Below are 15488 nucleotides of genomic sequence, written 5' to 3'. Positions count from 1 at the left end.
ATGGCGCGCGCGGGCGGGCGGGCGCGCGCTCCCGGCAGCCCCCGCGCCGTGCCGTGTGGCAGCGCGCTCGCGCGCGCCGTGCGCCTGCGCGGCGGCGTAGCCTCTCGTCGCCTATGGTCGGCCGTTAGCAAGGCGTTTCCGGCCGGCGCGGGGGCTTGTGGGGGAATCGTTGGGCGCCTCTTGGTCGCGGCGGAGCTGCGGAGCGGGAGCCGCCATGGTGAGCGCGCCGCGGGGAGGCCGCGCCGGGCCGGGCCGGGCCGCGCCGCGCCGGAGGGCAGCGCCGCGCCGAGCCGAGCCGAGCCGCGGAGGGGCGGCGCTGGGCGGGCGGGCGGCGGCGGCGCTGGGCGGGCGGGCGGGCGGCAGCACGTGCTGGCGGGCGGCGCGCACAAAGGGCGGGCGCGGCCCTTGGCGGGGCCCTGCGCCGCGCCGCGCTGCGGGAGGCGCCGCTCGCCCCGCTCGGGTCTCCCCCGCCGGCCGCTGCCCCGCGGCCGACAGGAGCGGGGGCGGCCGTGCGGAAGAGCCAGGCCCGCCGGTGGCGGGAGCTCGTCGCCGTCGCCTGGTGCAGCCGCGCGCGGTGGAGCGAGAGGCCGCGCAGGCCGTGGTGCAGAGTGCCTTCGGGGTGGCAGGAGAAGCCCGCGCCCGCCTGGGCAGCGCTCGCCCAGCTGGTTCCCGCTGGGACTGTCGGCCGCAAGCCCTGCCCTGTTGTCCGAAGTGAAAAGATGGAAGCTGCTTAAACTGCTACTTCTGGTCAGCAGCAATACCTGGAAGTCCTTCGGGTGTTCGTGGCATACGGCCTGTATTTCCTTTACATCTTTGTTTGTTCTCACAATGTTGCCTTTTCTTGCTTTTCCAGTTTTTGCTTTGTTGTTGAGTAGCCCCTACACTTACTAGAAACCCCTTTGGACAGATGTTGAGTAGCTCTTAGCCCTGTTGTTTGGCTGTCAGCGCTGCCTTAAGTGTTTTTTTTTAGGATTATGTCTTCATTAATGTACGTAAAGCACTTTCTAAAGAGCTCTCAAGAAGTTTAAAATTCGTAGTATAAACCACTGTGATATCTAGTCTACTGTCTCCCTGAACAGCAGGCAGCATGATTACACTTTAAAGGAAAGTGCAAGAAAACCTGCAGTATGCAGCAGAACAATAAGAGTCGTTATTGGGCTGTTCTTGATATCCTAGTCCTATTGCACAAGAATTTCTGTGTCATCCATTATTTTGTATTTTGTTTTTTTCCTAACAGGATTTATACCTACAGGAAAGCATAATAGTTCTTAAGCACATTTGGTTTTGGCCTCTGTCACTTAAGTGGGTGTTCAGGAGGGCAGCTTTACTCGGGCAGTTTTAGTAAACATCTCTTGAACTTCTGAGTTGGTTGTTCTTTGGCCCTTCTGTGGAGGGAGAGGAGGAGCAATTTTATTAAATCATTAAAAAGCTTTTTTTTTTAAGGTAAAATAGTGAGAAGTTCTTAAATGTTTGAGGTATAATGCATTAATTCTACAATACAGTTGATTCCAGTGAAATTAATTTTAGTTCACTTGGGAGCTTTGGTGGACAGCAAGATGACCACAAACCACCAATGTGCTGTTGTGGCCAAGAAGGCCAATGGTCTCCTGGGGTGCATTAGGAAGAGTGTTGCCAGCAGGTCGAGGGAGACGATCCTGCCCCTCTACCCAGCCCTGCTGAGGCCTCATCTCATCTGTGTCCAGTTCTGGGCTCCGCAGTACAAGAAAGACATGGAGCTGCTGGAGAGAGTCCAGTGTAGGGCTATGAAGATCAGAGGGCTGGAGCATCTGCCCTATGAGGAACGGCTGCGAGAGCTGGGCCTCTTCAGCCTGGGGAAGAGAAGCCTGAGGGGGGATCTTATCAATGTGTATAAATACCTTAAGGGAGGGTGGGGCTGGACTCTTTTCAGTGGTGCCCAGTGACAGCACAAGAGTTAAGTCAGCAGTAACAGAATCAAAAAATACCAGCAATAATTTAGGTTTGTTTCTTGATAGGTGTAATAGAATTATTGTTAGTGGCTTGCAGAAATTAGTCTTCAATATGTATTGCTATTTTACACTTAGAAAAGCTGAAAGATGTGCTTTTTTTAGAGCATGAATAATAATTTTTAGGTTAGTATCTGATACGGATATTGAAGAGTTTCTTAAATGATGAATGATTTAAAGTAAGAGGCCCAAATAATTTCTATTTTGCAGTTTTAAAAGAATAGGCTCAGATGTTTGGCTCACTGATACTTGTTTTTGCAATCTCATTATTAGAATAATGTCAGGTCATACACATTGATTTAATACTTAAGGAAAAGGAAGAATAGCCTGCGTATTTATATGCCAGACAGCATAAAGTTATTCCCCACGAAGAGACAGGATACATAACTCAGTCAATTATGATATCGTTCTTTAACTGTTAGCCAGTTGTGTTTTATCTGCACTCTTAGGTTTTGTCAAATAAACCCAACATATTTTTTAATTTTGAGTCTGGTCAGAAAAGACAGATACTCCAACTCTATCTCAATCAAACATTTCACAAGACATTCTGATGCTAAAATAGCTTTTTTTAGAGCACATTGCCTAAACTGGCTGATGCACCTCATTTATTACTGCTAATAGGGAATCCTTAGTGCTCAGATGCTCCCAGGATGTTAGAGTTGCAAGTCTTAGAACTAAGCCTTGTCATCAGTGACCAGCAAACAAATATGATTTTGCTGGTAAAAGTACTCGTTCAAAGTTGGGCAGAGTCGTTCAGACACCCTGGTGCCACAAGCCTGTTAAGTATGGTGGGCTTCGAAGCAGCCAGATTACTCCCCCCCTCCCCCCGTGAGGAATTCCATTCAAATTAAGTGTCCTGTGGCCTACATGAAAGTAAACTTAGATGGTCTAGTCCCTAGTCGGACTTTTTGTGTATAGCTCTGAATTCCACTTTTGTTCTGTTTCTAATTGGAGAGAAGCTTTGAGCTCTTCTGTTTCTTTGCATCACTTTTTTCTGTGCTCCTCTCAGTCTCTTTCTACCATGATATTTGAGACAGCACTTCAAGAACTGAAAACTAATTCCAGGAATGGGAATACTGTTAATAATCGTAGAGAAATCTTTACTGCTTTCTTGTATGTTCTTTTTAGATTGTAATAACTTATTTGCTTTTTTTTTTCTGCATTTGAGTACAGAACCTTTATCTTAACTGATCTGTCCAAAGCATGGATCAGGAGTTTTCTCTCAGCACTTAATCAATTTAAACCCAATAATATACTTTAGTATTTATATTTTCAGTGTACTTACTTCATAGTTGCCTACATGAATATTACATGCTATCAGCTCACTTCATTTATTAGCATTGAAAATGTTCGATTCAATTAACACTGATGGAAATGGTTTTTTTTCTAATGTGCTTACAAACTTTACATGATCTGTAACCTCTTCATTAGGTCACAGCTGTGTATACTTCAAAAATTTCACGTGTTACTTGTTCAAATTATTTTCTCTAACCCAGTGAAAAATTCTATAGAAGTAACGTACGCCATATAGCGTGCAACATCCTAAGCCTTTTCTGCAGAAGAACAAATTTGTAGGCTGTGACACTTGGAACAGTTATCTGTGTCATAATTACTGTTCAGTAGAGTCGCTGAAGTATTAAGATTCAGTGCATCTGTTTTCCAAAAATAGCCTTGAACACTAAATGCAGTTTTCGTGTGTAATTTGTGTTCCTTTGAAATTGAATGAATAACTCCACTTGTTGCATTAAGATCTTTGAGGTGAGACTGATGGTTAAGCTGGACTCTCTCTTTGATCCCTGCTGAGAGTATTTAAATCGTACTAACAGTTTGCATTTAAAATGAAATAAGTGAATATGCTAATTGGATAGCTATTATACATTGACTTTTATTGATTTAGTTTTGTGTTTCAGTAGAAAATACTATTTTCATGGTGTTTCTTCAACACAATAGGTGCTTTACTAGTGTTTTTACGCATTTTAAAAAACACTCTAAGGATCGATAGAACTGATTGGAAACAAAAATTGTTAACACAGCATATAGGAAAAGTAAGTGCCATTTGGAGAAAAAACTGTCTCATCAATCACTAGATCAGTGTTACAATACAATGATTGTTTTTAGAGTTAAGTAATAGCTGTGCAATACTTTGCCATCTTGGTCCTCGTATTTATCCTGTGTGCCAAAGTTCTGTGATAGGTGTCGTGAAGTAACACTGAGGACAGATACATTTAGTGCGACCCAGTTTGTCTAATGATCTGGTGGCAAAAAAAATCTGTAGCTTAATCTTTTCACACTTTATTCAAATATTTATAATTTTGGAAGCAACTCAGTGCTTTTTTTTTCCTCTTTCTTTTCAGTCTCACACAATTCTACTTGTTCAGCCCACCAAGAGGCCAGAAGGCAGAACATACGCTGATTATGAATCAGTGAATGAGTGCATGGAAGGTGGGTATCATTGCTTCTGTACTCAAGATAATGGGCAATTGTTGTTAAAACCTTGTTTCTGACATATTCCCAAAGCTTGCTTGGTAAGTAAACAAGTTGCTTTTTCCAAGAGAAGTCACAAAAATTACAAAAATGTCTCATTCTTTCAGTTCAGTAATGTTTTTGTACTCTAAAAATAGTTATCCTTAGTTTCTTGAACTTGGTTCAGTCTAAGTCAAAATGAGATTTTTAGTATAGAAAGCATGTCACTTCATGAGATTAGGTGATACCACCCTCTTGGTGGCCCTGCAGTAGATCTGTTCAAATGCATTTCATTGCAGGATTGGATCTTAACTTTCTCTCTTTTTTCCTTATTTTTTGGCTAGTCTTGTAAAGGAAAGATTGCTATTGGAAATAACATATAAATATACATAATTTACACTTATTTTACAAACTAAAAACAGGTGATCCAGACAAAAATTCTATGTGACCTTAAGACACAGATAATGAGCTTGGAAAGATGATAAACGTACTACAGCTATATGATTTAAATGTGGAAGTTCACCTAACATTAAAAATTCTACTTCCAAGATGTTTTGTGAGGCAAACAAAGTTGGAATAAAGACTACATAAAAATTCAGCACTCACATTAATATTTTATTCTTCTCAAGTGTATCAAATAAGTGTTAAACAAAACTAATCTGATTTCATATACAGACTTGTGCTGGCAGTATTAGCTTTTAGATAATCGGTTGCCCTGTTTGACCCTTTAATAAAGAATGACCCCTGTCATGAGAGGTGAGCAATAGCTTTGGTGCTAATTTTTCTCAGATGCTTATACAGTAGGAATATATGTTGCATCTTCTGTCTTTAAAACAGTTAGAAAGAATTTTAGATTTCTATTATCACTGTCTGCTTGGAAAGTTATACCTTTGAAGTGAAAACTAAAGCTTTTTCTACTAGATCATAACAATGCTTCTTTATATGCATCTTAACGAGTTTTGTAGTGTTTTGTTTCAGTTCAGATAACTAGTTCAAAAAGTGTTTCAATTCTGAAAAATCTGAATAAGTAATTCATATCTGTATTTTAATGGCAGTAATCTCTAAACTTTCCTGTCACCTCTGGTCTGATAATGTAATATTGAAACTTTATTTGCTGCAAATTACTTCAATCTTTTCTCTTTCTGTAGGAGTTTGTAAAATGTATGAAGAGCATCTGAAGAGAATGAATCCCAACAGTCCATCCATTACATACGATATCAGCCAGTTGTTTGACTTTATTGATGACTTGGCAGACCTCAGCTGTCTGGTGTAAGTTCAGCTGTGGGAGGAGAAAGACAAATTCTCTCTTTTCTAGATGGAGATTTTTTTTTTTGGGGGGGGGGGAGGTGTTAGGGTGCATAGTGTGTAGTGAGTATAATTTCACTGTATTATTTTCTAGCTTCAGGCTTGTACAGAATTCCTACATGATGTGCCTCAGACTTTTTAAAACTTCAGAATAGAGAAGATCACTAGTCTCCCTACTTCTGCCCATCAGAAGTCTTGCATATAAACTCTTAAATGTTTTATGTGGAATCTGGTAAAATTCTGTTTTTTCAGTAACTGTTTTAGTAAGGCAGCAGTACTGCAGCTGGCATGCCATATAATCCACCAATATAGACTGCATCAGAATGAAGTGTCTCTTAAGCTTAGAAACTAGCAATTCCATTTGAATTTTAATCATGTTGAGGCTCCTAACATTTCAAATATGGAAGTCCAACAGTTTAATGCAATTCCATATTTTAATTAAGACTGGCTAGAATCTATTTTAAAATCAGTGTTAGAGCTGCATCTGTGAAATTAGTCCAATTTTTTAAGGAGGCAAAAAGACTAACAAATTTTATGCAGCTTCATGACTGTACTAGCAATATGGTAGAGATCTGTAGAAGTACAGCACAGCCAACTGTTTACTTCTATCAAGACACAGCAAGATTTTATAAGTCCTAATTAAGTGATTGAGGAACATAGCAATCTTTCAGAGAGCGCTAGCTAATTATTTGGATGCTCTTGTGAATCGTTTCTGGTTCTCATCTGTGTAATAAAACTGTTGGCAAAGATGGTCTTGTATACTTTGTTCTGACTGCACTGCAAAATCGAATATTAAATTCTGGTACTTAATTTATAACTAACATTGTAATTAAATCACTTAGTCCAGATCATGCTAATTTTCATACCACAAATATGATTTGAGATGACATTAGTATGAAACTTCACAGAAGTTATGTAGGAATAAGGATGCAAATCTGATACTCAAATATCAGAAGAAACATTATTTGGCCTGCTGAGCTCATAAATTCCAGGATTTTCTTTCTTTCTTTCTTTTTTTTTTTTTTTTTAAGTCTGTGTGGATATTCCTGCTGTTGTACTGCTGTGTCTAAAATCCCAGTGCCAGTATTTGTGCAGCTGCACAGTGAACCACCGTTGCCTGTATGTAAATGCTAATTTACATATAGAACTTATTTACAACTTGCTACAAAGTCTGTTAACCAAAGTTGTCAATAGAGTAAATAAACCGTTATCACAGTTTCTGTAGGCTTACCTTTTGCTAGACATTCTGCCCTGTTTGATTGTCAAATGTCATAGCGCTGGCCTGATACAGTTAAGATGACTTTTCTTGTTTTAGTTTCTTATCTAACAGACTGTAGCTAAGTACTTGCTTTTTGAAGTAGCAACCGTTTTCTACTACGCTCTTGTGGCTTTCGTAATTAGGCTTATAAACTTAGTGTTGTGCCAAATTCTACCTCAGCTTATAGTTTTCCACCAGATGGCATACATAGTACATGGTATACTAGGGTCATGAAGATCCTAAAATACTTGTTCTCTGGTCTTGCAGTGTAACATTATAACTGGATTAACAAATGATTAACCATTCTGGAAAAAAATATTTCTTATACTGCAGTGAAACTACTGAAGTATTGATAGTAATGAAACCTTTTCTGTAGCCTTGAAACAACATACTGGATCTTAAATAATAAGGCCTCTGTTCTAGTTCAGGGCCATAGAAAGCATTTCACTATTATCAATACTTAAGCAGGTATTTTTGCTACCTTAGTAGTGCACTATGTTTAGTAGGGGGGTTTTATGTAATAACACTGTGAATTATTCTGGATTGAGTTAAACAACTTCAGATTTATACTTAGCTTCTTACCAATAACTACCACTCTCTTCATCTGGTTAGAAAAGTGTGTTCCAAGATTTAGAACCTGGATAGGCCTTCAGTAGCTTTTGAAGCACTCACCTAAAGTACTACCTTCATCAAAAAGTTCATCCAGCTTTAAGGACAAAAAGGGGAAGAAAGGGAATGAGTTTTAACAGATAACTTGATGCACTTGGCTTTCAATTTTCCATTTAAATCTACCTCAGTGTCTTGAATAGCTGAGTTTTCTGAGCCTGACATGAAATCTTGCTAGTGGACTAATTTGATCACCTATCCCTGGTTAGCGATGAGAATTAGGCTGTAGGGTCCTATAAAGATTCCAGACATAGGTGTAGCACTTCAAATGCTGAACACTTGCTTGAGTCAGTTAAACTGAGCGTTTGTCTCATTAAGACAAATTAGATGATGTTTCCTAATGGCACCCTTCTTAATTCTGAGCTCTAGAATATTAAAGGGCTCTGTTTGCTTTCTCTGTAAATAATTATTCATGAATTTAAATGCAAATACACTGTTTTACAGTCGCTTAATAGTCCTTACAGCATCAAGTTCTGTTTTGGGTTCTTACACTACAAGACTAATATTACATTAACTCTTTTCTTTTCCCTAGTTACCGTGCTGACACTCAGACATACCAGCCGTACAATAAAGACTGGATAAAGGAGAAGATCTACGTCCTCCTCCGCAGGCAGGCCCAGCAAGCAAGCAAATAATGGCTGCACCATCATTACATGGGTTTGGGGGAGGGCTTGGACAACAGGCGTGTACAGAGCGTAGTAGTGAAAGTTTTGTATTATAGTCGTCCTGTTGCCATCTTGTTAAATTCTTTAGCCAGGACTGAATGTATTGTTAGAGATGCAAGGATTTTGTTGGATTTGAAACTTTTCAGTGTAAATGGAGAAGAAGGTGCAACATCTTGGTTAGCTGATGATCCTACCTTATTCAAACCCCTGGGGCTGTTCACATTATTACTTCACATTCACTGTATGTGCCCTTCTGTGGAGTTTCCAATATTTAGTTATGTCCTTCAGATTGTCTTAATGGGGAATAAAAAAATATCCTTTAGTTAAACTTGTTTGATGAATTTTGTCTTTTTTGCCAAAGAATAAATTAAATCTTTCTTGCCGGTTTGCTGAAGAATGGGGCTTGGTGGGGTTGTGTGGATTGAATGGCAGTCCTTTGCTGTATTACAGGACAGCTCAAATTCTGTCCTACCAGGTTAACTTCTTTGGCCTGGTTTTGGCTACTGTCTTTACTGGGGATTCCTGGGAAACATAGCAACCCTCCTGCCCTTGCACTGTAAACTTGATCTTCTTGCAAGGCATTTCTGTTCAGGTAAGTGTCTATTCTCTGGGAAGATGCTGTCTATGAGCAGGCTGAATGCATCAGATCATTGCTGCCTCTAGATCACAACTTTCAAGCTTCTGCTGAGAATGGTAAGCAATGTGAATTATTTTGATAGGAACCTGCCCCAAACTGTGCCTTCTCTTTAGAAGGGATGAGGACGTACCTGCTTGCCTGCGCTGTAGAATGACACCTGCATCTGGATATATTAAACAGTGCTCCTTGCAAGTTGTCTTTACTGGAGGGAGGAAAAAAAAAAAAAAGCTTGAGGGAAAATACTAGACCAACAAAGCTGGTGAATAGAGGAGCAAAGTGGTTTGTGCCTTTGCCTTAGTCTGAAGTTTGTCTTCTGTAGATACAGGTCCGAGTCTTGGACTTCGCAGATATGCTTGACCAGAAGCAATTCTAGGAATAAAGGAGGAAAGTAGCTCTCTGAAAGCCATTAATTGTTTTTGATGAGCCTCACAGCAAATACATTGGCTTAGCAGAATCCAATTTCAAATTGGCAGTGCATATTAAAGCTTTAATGAAAATAGCTTCACTTAAGTGGTAAGTAATTTCTGCTAAAGACTTGGAATCAAATCATTGAAGAGATGGAAATTATTAGACATCTAAAATCAAAACAACGTTAGAATGTAACCCATCTACATACAATGTCCTGTTCTCAACTTCTAGCAGTTTCAATCTAGCAGTTTTAAGTAACTAGGAGTCATAGGGATAGGGATTAAGCTTTTCTTCAACATGAATATAAATTGGAGATTAGAGGTAGCAGTTCTGCAGTTACTGTGTCCAGGAATCAGTTTGATTCATTAACTTCAAAACATGTTAACTTGGTTTTGAGTAAATTATGATTTTCAAAATGTACTAGATCAGAAGTGTCTTGCTGTACTTAAGGTTACTTAAAATTGTAAATAATTCTGTATGGAAGTTTTATTTCTTACATCTGAATGCATCTTGGCACAAAGAGCATAACTTACTAAAATTCAATAACCATTGTCCTATGTGATGGCATTCAAATTTATCCTCTTGGATAGCAAGTAGTAAAATAGCACACGTTCTTTTCAAAAATATTTTTTTACTACTAGTAATTTTGTTGAAATTCCAGTATTCTCACGGTGAATCATTTAAGATGCTATGATGCAGTTTTGCAGTCTTAAAAATGAAGCTAAATAAACATCCCTTCTCATTTCCCAATGCGTTAAAAATAGTATTTTAGCATTTCCTTCATGTGAGCTTGTTCTAAATTTAAGAAAATGGTCGCAGAGTTCATTGATTATGAAAAAATGCAAGGGGCATGCTGGACCAATAGTGATCCTCAGATCATAGCACATCGCTTTCTTCAAAAGTAACACAAAATTTATTCTGATTAAAAAATTTCTCCTTGGCCTTGGCTCTGGTATAACTACAACCTTTAAGACTGGCAAACTGGTACAGAACATGAATTTCTCATGCCAGAGCAGAAGATGCTTTAAACAAGGTAGTAAGTAATAAGTAGTTCTTTGTAAAAGTCACATCATGATGGTGTGATGATTTTTTGAAATTGTAAGGTAAACAAGCTCTGACTTACCAAGGCTAGTTCACATGAACCTTTTTTTTAAACCCTAGGCTTCTGTGGTTATCTCAGCAATTAAAGTCTTAATGGAAGATACAAGTAAAAACTTCCATCCTGGAGCCAACGTCAGTGAACTGCTGATAGGGTTTTAAGAGAAAGGACTTGGGTCTTCTCTGTTCCCTCCCTCCAGGTACAATAGTCTTTTTTTTCCCCTGAAAATGAAATGCTATTTTAAACTCCGAAGTTCAGTTCTTGAGTTGCTGTGTTGCCTTTTACTCGATTAACTATTCATGAAGCAACAGATCTGTTGCTTAACTGAGCAGCTGACTGTGAATACACTTGAAAGAAAAAAGTATATATATGCTGTAGTATATCCTGATATGTAACAGGCAAGAAAGAATTAGCTGTCTCCAGCTAATCACTGCCTTCAAAACTACAGCAAAGACAGTTGTGAGCGTTTGGAAACATAAAACATCTTAGTATAAATTCTACTGGTACTTGAGAAATGTAGTCTGCTTTAAGAGGCCAAGTGAAAAGTTAGTCCTAGGTTTGCTTCATGACAGAAAAATCTGAGAGGCGAGTATTTTGTTAAAGCTTTACCTCCTTTCTTAAACCTCTCTTTTGCATTCTAATGCTGCCTGGACCTTACAGCATGGATCTCAAACAGCTAAAACACCGCCAGGCGGTACAGCACTGTCCCCAACAGCTGCACTACGCAGGACTTGTCCCATAACTGCCAGTACTACTGTGTTGGAGAGGTCTTTCAGCCAACCTATAAGTACTAGAATAACTCTTATGGTCAAAGCTTGAACTTCAGGGGTTTCTTTTCTTGGCCTTGAGCAATGGACTTCCGAGATCCGGAGATACTGGAAGTGCCCCCCCCCCTTTTTTTTTTACTAGCTCCTTTTCAGTGAAGGATGATAGTGTATTTAGAACTTTCTCAAGTTGCAGCACTTCCTGACGCTTCTTGTGCTTGCTTTAATAAAACCTCTGGTAAAGACCAAAATCTTGCAGAGAATTCAAGGAAAGAGGCCATACCTGAACTAGGATTAGACTGTGAGTTATATTTGACATCACAGCAATAACAGGATCACTTCCTTATGAAGGATTGCCACTCTCCAGCCTCCTTCAGTGTGCTGGAGCCAGTTAAGAGGGGCTTGTAAAAAAGCAAAATTGAGTTTGTATTTCTGTAGGCTAAATAGTTAAAATATTTCTGGGTGTATTACAGTCTCTTCGGATATCACATTCTTTTAAAATAGACTGAAATCATGACATCCACCACAGTACATCCTAAGCAGAGCAGGAAAGCAGCATTTCCATCATTATGCTGGTCTGTTCTCATGCTTAACACTGCTGACATGTACATTGAGAAAAAAAGAACAGTAGTGAAGATGACCTTGTTATATTTGTAATACCCATGCTTAAAAAAAAAACAACCAAACAAAAAAACCAGAACAGAATAACCCCCAAACTGCTAAGCCTCCTCTTAAAACTCCTCTTAAAAATATGACATTTTTTTTAGATTGGAAGAAGAATCAGATGTTCTACTTTTGCATTAAGAAGAGGTAAGGAAGTTTTCAGAGTTGCTGTTACGATCTCACTACCATGTGGTAAACAAATATGATAGTTTGTGATGCACTGAAAACATGGAAGCTTCTTGAGATGACTTACTCTAAGGAAGGAGGGAAATGGTCGGCTACTTTACTTTAGAATATATAAAGAGTAAAGTACATTCACAATTTACACTGAGTCATAACCTGATTGTACTGAAACCGAGCTACGTTGCAAAACATGCAATCAAACAACCATCAAGAACACTAATAAACAGTGAAAAATCAACAGTTGCTGGACTGCAAGTGTAAAGTAATCTCAGGCTCTTGTTTTTCAGCCACTGTGAAATTGTGCATCTGCTGGAACTTTGTGGCATCTGTTCACTGTGTCTGGCAAGCATGAAAATAAAAGGAAGTTATAAATTCTCAGTCTTCCTATTTTCATAAGTCTGCTGGGGAGGGGGAGGAAAGGGAACCGTAATAGCAATTCTTCAGCAAGAGCCAGGTGACGACTGAGGCTGGTCACTGAGCTGAGGATCTCAGCTTTGCTGAGTATTTGAACCACTGACTTCGGTGTTAGGCAAAACACAAGTTTGCAAGTGTTGTCTCAAAATAAAATGTTACGATATTTGTACTAGCTATATAATATAAATATGTATGTATGTATACACACTATAAGAGCAAATCAGTTGAAATAGAAAATTGACTGTTTCGGCAGAGCTTTAAAATAATTCTCCAACTTTTTTTCCATAGTGTCTTATATGCTATCATGCTATTTAAAGTTGACTGAATATAATGTTCTATTCACTGAAATACCAGAGGAATGTATTTGCCACTTAAATATACTGTTTGTTTGGGGTTTTTTATTATTACAAGATAGTTCTTTATTCCGACCCATTAATAAACACTTCATCTTCACTATGTCTGAAAAGCTCTGAAGTTAAAGAAAGGCCTGTCCAGACTTGTTACAGGAAAACATGGGATGCTAGCAACTAGTCGTCTCATTACTGTAACGTGAACTACGCCTGTACGGACAGGTTCTGGCTGAGTCTGGGCACAACTCCGATTTATAGGTTTTCTTCCTCCTATTCGTGCTTAGCTTGTACATGGCACATGCAAGTAAAACAAACCATGCTGCGTACACCAGCTCAGTGCTATCACTTGCGGCGTATTAGCAGGTGCTTTGCTAATAATTTTAGGTTTGTGCACGCGCTAGTCAATCTTGTGGTGCAGCCCCTGCCGTATCTCCATAGGCTTTCCGACTAAACCTGCTATTATGTACCACCGTCTTCACTTCAACAGGCAGTGACGAACACGCACAGCTTTTGTAACCGCGCAGCTGCTGTACGCCTTGTGCTCGCGCCACGTACGTCAGTAAAACCTAAAGAACTAGTAGTCTGTGTGCTTAGGGGCTGTGTTTCTGGATTCAGCCCACTAGCTAAGAAAGATATGTGGATGACCCAGGTCACTTAACGACATATCAGTGCTTCCATCTAGTGTATTTCCTATTCTGACAACTTCTGCATTGCTCCATTGGCTATGCGGGAAACAGGCTCCTAAATTTGAAGTATGAGCTTGTTAGCTACGTAGACTACGATATTATTTCCACACCCACAACATATATCTGTGACCCAGAGAAGCTGGGAAATCTACATCCTTGGAGATGCTCAAGACTTGACCGGACATGTCCCTAAGCAACCTGATTTGATTAGGCCTACTCTGAGCAGGGTTGGACTAGATGATTAGTTCTGGAGTTTCCTTCTAACCTAAATTCTCCTGAGTCTGTTAGGCTCATTACCGGAGCATCCCATATCCTGGAGTACAGGAAATTAAGCTTTGAATGTGCCCTCTGACCATTTTCAAGCAGGGAAATGCTGAGCTCAAATGCCTATCTCCTTAGGAAGGTGCTGCAAATGGCAGGCTGTTGAGTACTCAGGTGGGTTTGACTAACACAAACAAATGACAGTATTCACTGGACTAGAGAAAATACAACTAGAACTGAATGACAAAGATATGATACAGAACAATCAGATTTGGTTCTGCTTTGATGTTCTTGGAGTGAACAGGATTTGACCCAGAACGCTGGCAATAGAGCCTTGTCACAAAAGTTTGGCCTGGAGAGGTCATCAGAACTTCCACCCAGACCTCTGCCCTACACACACACAACCCAAGCCTTTCCAGCACTCAGCAAATTTAAAAATTTCTGTGTAAGAGAGAAAAGGCCTCAAAGAACTGTAGCATACCCAGAGGGGAAACTCAAGAACATTGCAAAATGCCAGGAGAAGGTAAGAAACACGTAACACACGTAACGGTAGAGAGAAGTAGCCATATCATCCTCCCTGCCAACAAATGCTTGTCTCATTGGGCGGCAAAGGCATCCTAACTCAGTATCCACTAACGCTGTACAAGCTAGGGGAGAAGAAAGTCAACATCGTTAGAGGCTAGATAGAAACCTTGCTCCACATACCATTTTTAGCTATGGCCACTCTCACGCACAGAGAAGGAAGGAAATAAAAGACGACAGGTATGTTAGAGTCTTCTCTCAATATATTAACATACTTTTTGAGGGATTTCTTAGTTCCTGTATCTGTTCCATGGTGACACTGGAACCCAGCAGAGGCAGAGAGATGCAACTAGAGGGAAGTAAGCAGAGCTGTCACTGTCTCTTAGAACAAGAAATGCACTTCTCAAATCCAATGTTGTTTCTGTTGCATCCCACATCCTCTCCAGAAGTTTAGCCAGTGCCAAACAACCAATGCAGCTTGCCTTCCCTGCCACTTGCTTTGTAAGGCTATTCCAGATCACACTTCTCAGCTCGTTAGCATCCTTCTAGTTTCTAGCCTGAGTTTATGACCATTTTTTACTGATTTCCTTTGTGCCAGTCACATCTTCTAGCCTCTTTCTCTTCACTAGATTAGCATATCATGACTGGTAGTTTCTTCTCAAACAATAGGTTGCTTTTCCTCCCATTCTTCCTAGTAGTTCTCTGCATCATCTCCTGTTTAAATTTGTGTTTGACTGAATGTAGTTATCATTCTCAGCATCTACAGCTCTGAATGGAGCTTACCAATCTTCCACACTGTGGTAATGATATCTCTTATGTCTACCAATAATAAATAATTTAATACCTCATAGAATTGTATATGTTATTTTCACATTTGCAACACACAACTTGCAACACACAACATTCAATGATAACTCAGTACAACCTGTATCCTTTTCCTCCATTATTGCCAATTAAAAGCTGCTGTTGTTCATCCACAAAGATGCAACTTCTGCCAGAAAGACTGAGAAAGAGCCATATGAGAATAACCAAGCAGTTAGTCCTAATTAGGACACTCACCTGGGACACGTCAGAGAGCTCAGGGCCTGTCTGAAATGAGCAGAACACAGACTGCATTAGCCACAAACCTCCCATGTGGCTCTGGTTCTTGTGAGAAAGG

General features: G+C 40.1%; 1 protein-coding gene across 2 annotated transcripts; it reads left to right on the top strand.

The window, feature by feature from the left end:
* Positions 1-88: 88 nt before the first annotated feature.
* Positions 89-8670, top strand: ERH (ERH mRNA splicing and mitosis factor). 2 transcript variants are annotated; one of them, XM_062576925.1, is made up of 5 exons: positions 89-217; positions 4340-4427; positions 5597-5717; positions 6785-6872; positions 8210-8298. In XM_062576925.1, exons 1-5 carry the CDS (start codon positions 215-217, stop codon positions 8219-8221), a joined length of 312 nt encoding a protein of 103 aa, XP_062432909.1. In that variant the 5' UTR covers positions 89-214; the 3' UTR covers positions 8222-8298. The 2 variants fall into 2 exon arrangements, with proteins under 2 accessions (XP_062432909.1, XP_062432908.1); XM_062576924.1 differs by lacking the exon at positions 6785-6872 and having other exon boundaries at positions 110-217; positions 8210-8670.
* Positions 8671-15488: the final 6818 nt, after the last annotated feature.

The sequence above is a fragment of the Rhea pennata genome, chromosome 5 (genome assembly GCF_028389875.1).
Source record: "Rhea pennata isolate bPtePen1 chromosome 5, bPtePen1.pri, whole genome shotgun sequence".
In the NCBI taxonomy this organism is placed as follows: domain Eukaryota; kingdom Metazoa; phylum Chordata; class Aves; order Rheiformes; family Rheidae; genus Rhea; species Rhea pennata.
The sequence above is the reverse complement of the archived record's forward strand: the minus strand, read 5'-3'. Positions and strand labels throughout refer to the sequence as shown.

Bases quoted from the DNA above. Each gene is read 5' to 3' on its own strand.
- ERH (XM_062576924.1), top strand. The intron at 4,428-5,596 runs GTGGGTATCATT...CTCTTTCTGTAG, and splicing joins AGTGAATGAGTGCATGGAAG to GAGTTTGTAAAATGTATGAA. The intron at 5,718-8,209 runs GTAAGTTCAGCT...TCTTTTCCCTAG, and splicing joins GCAGACCTCAGCTGTCTGGT to TTACCGTGCTGACACTCAGA.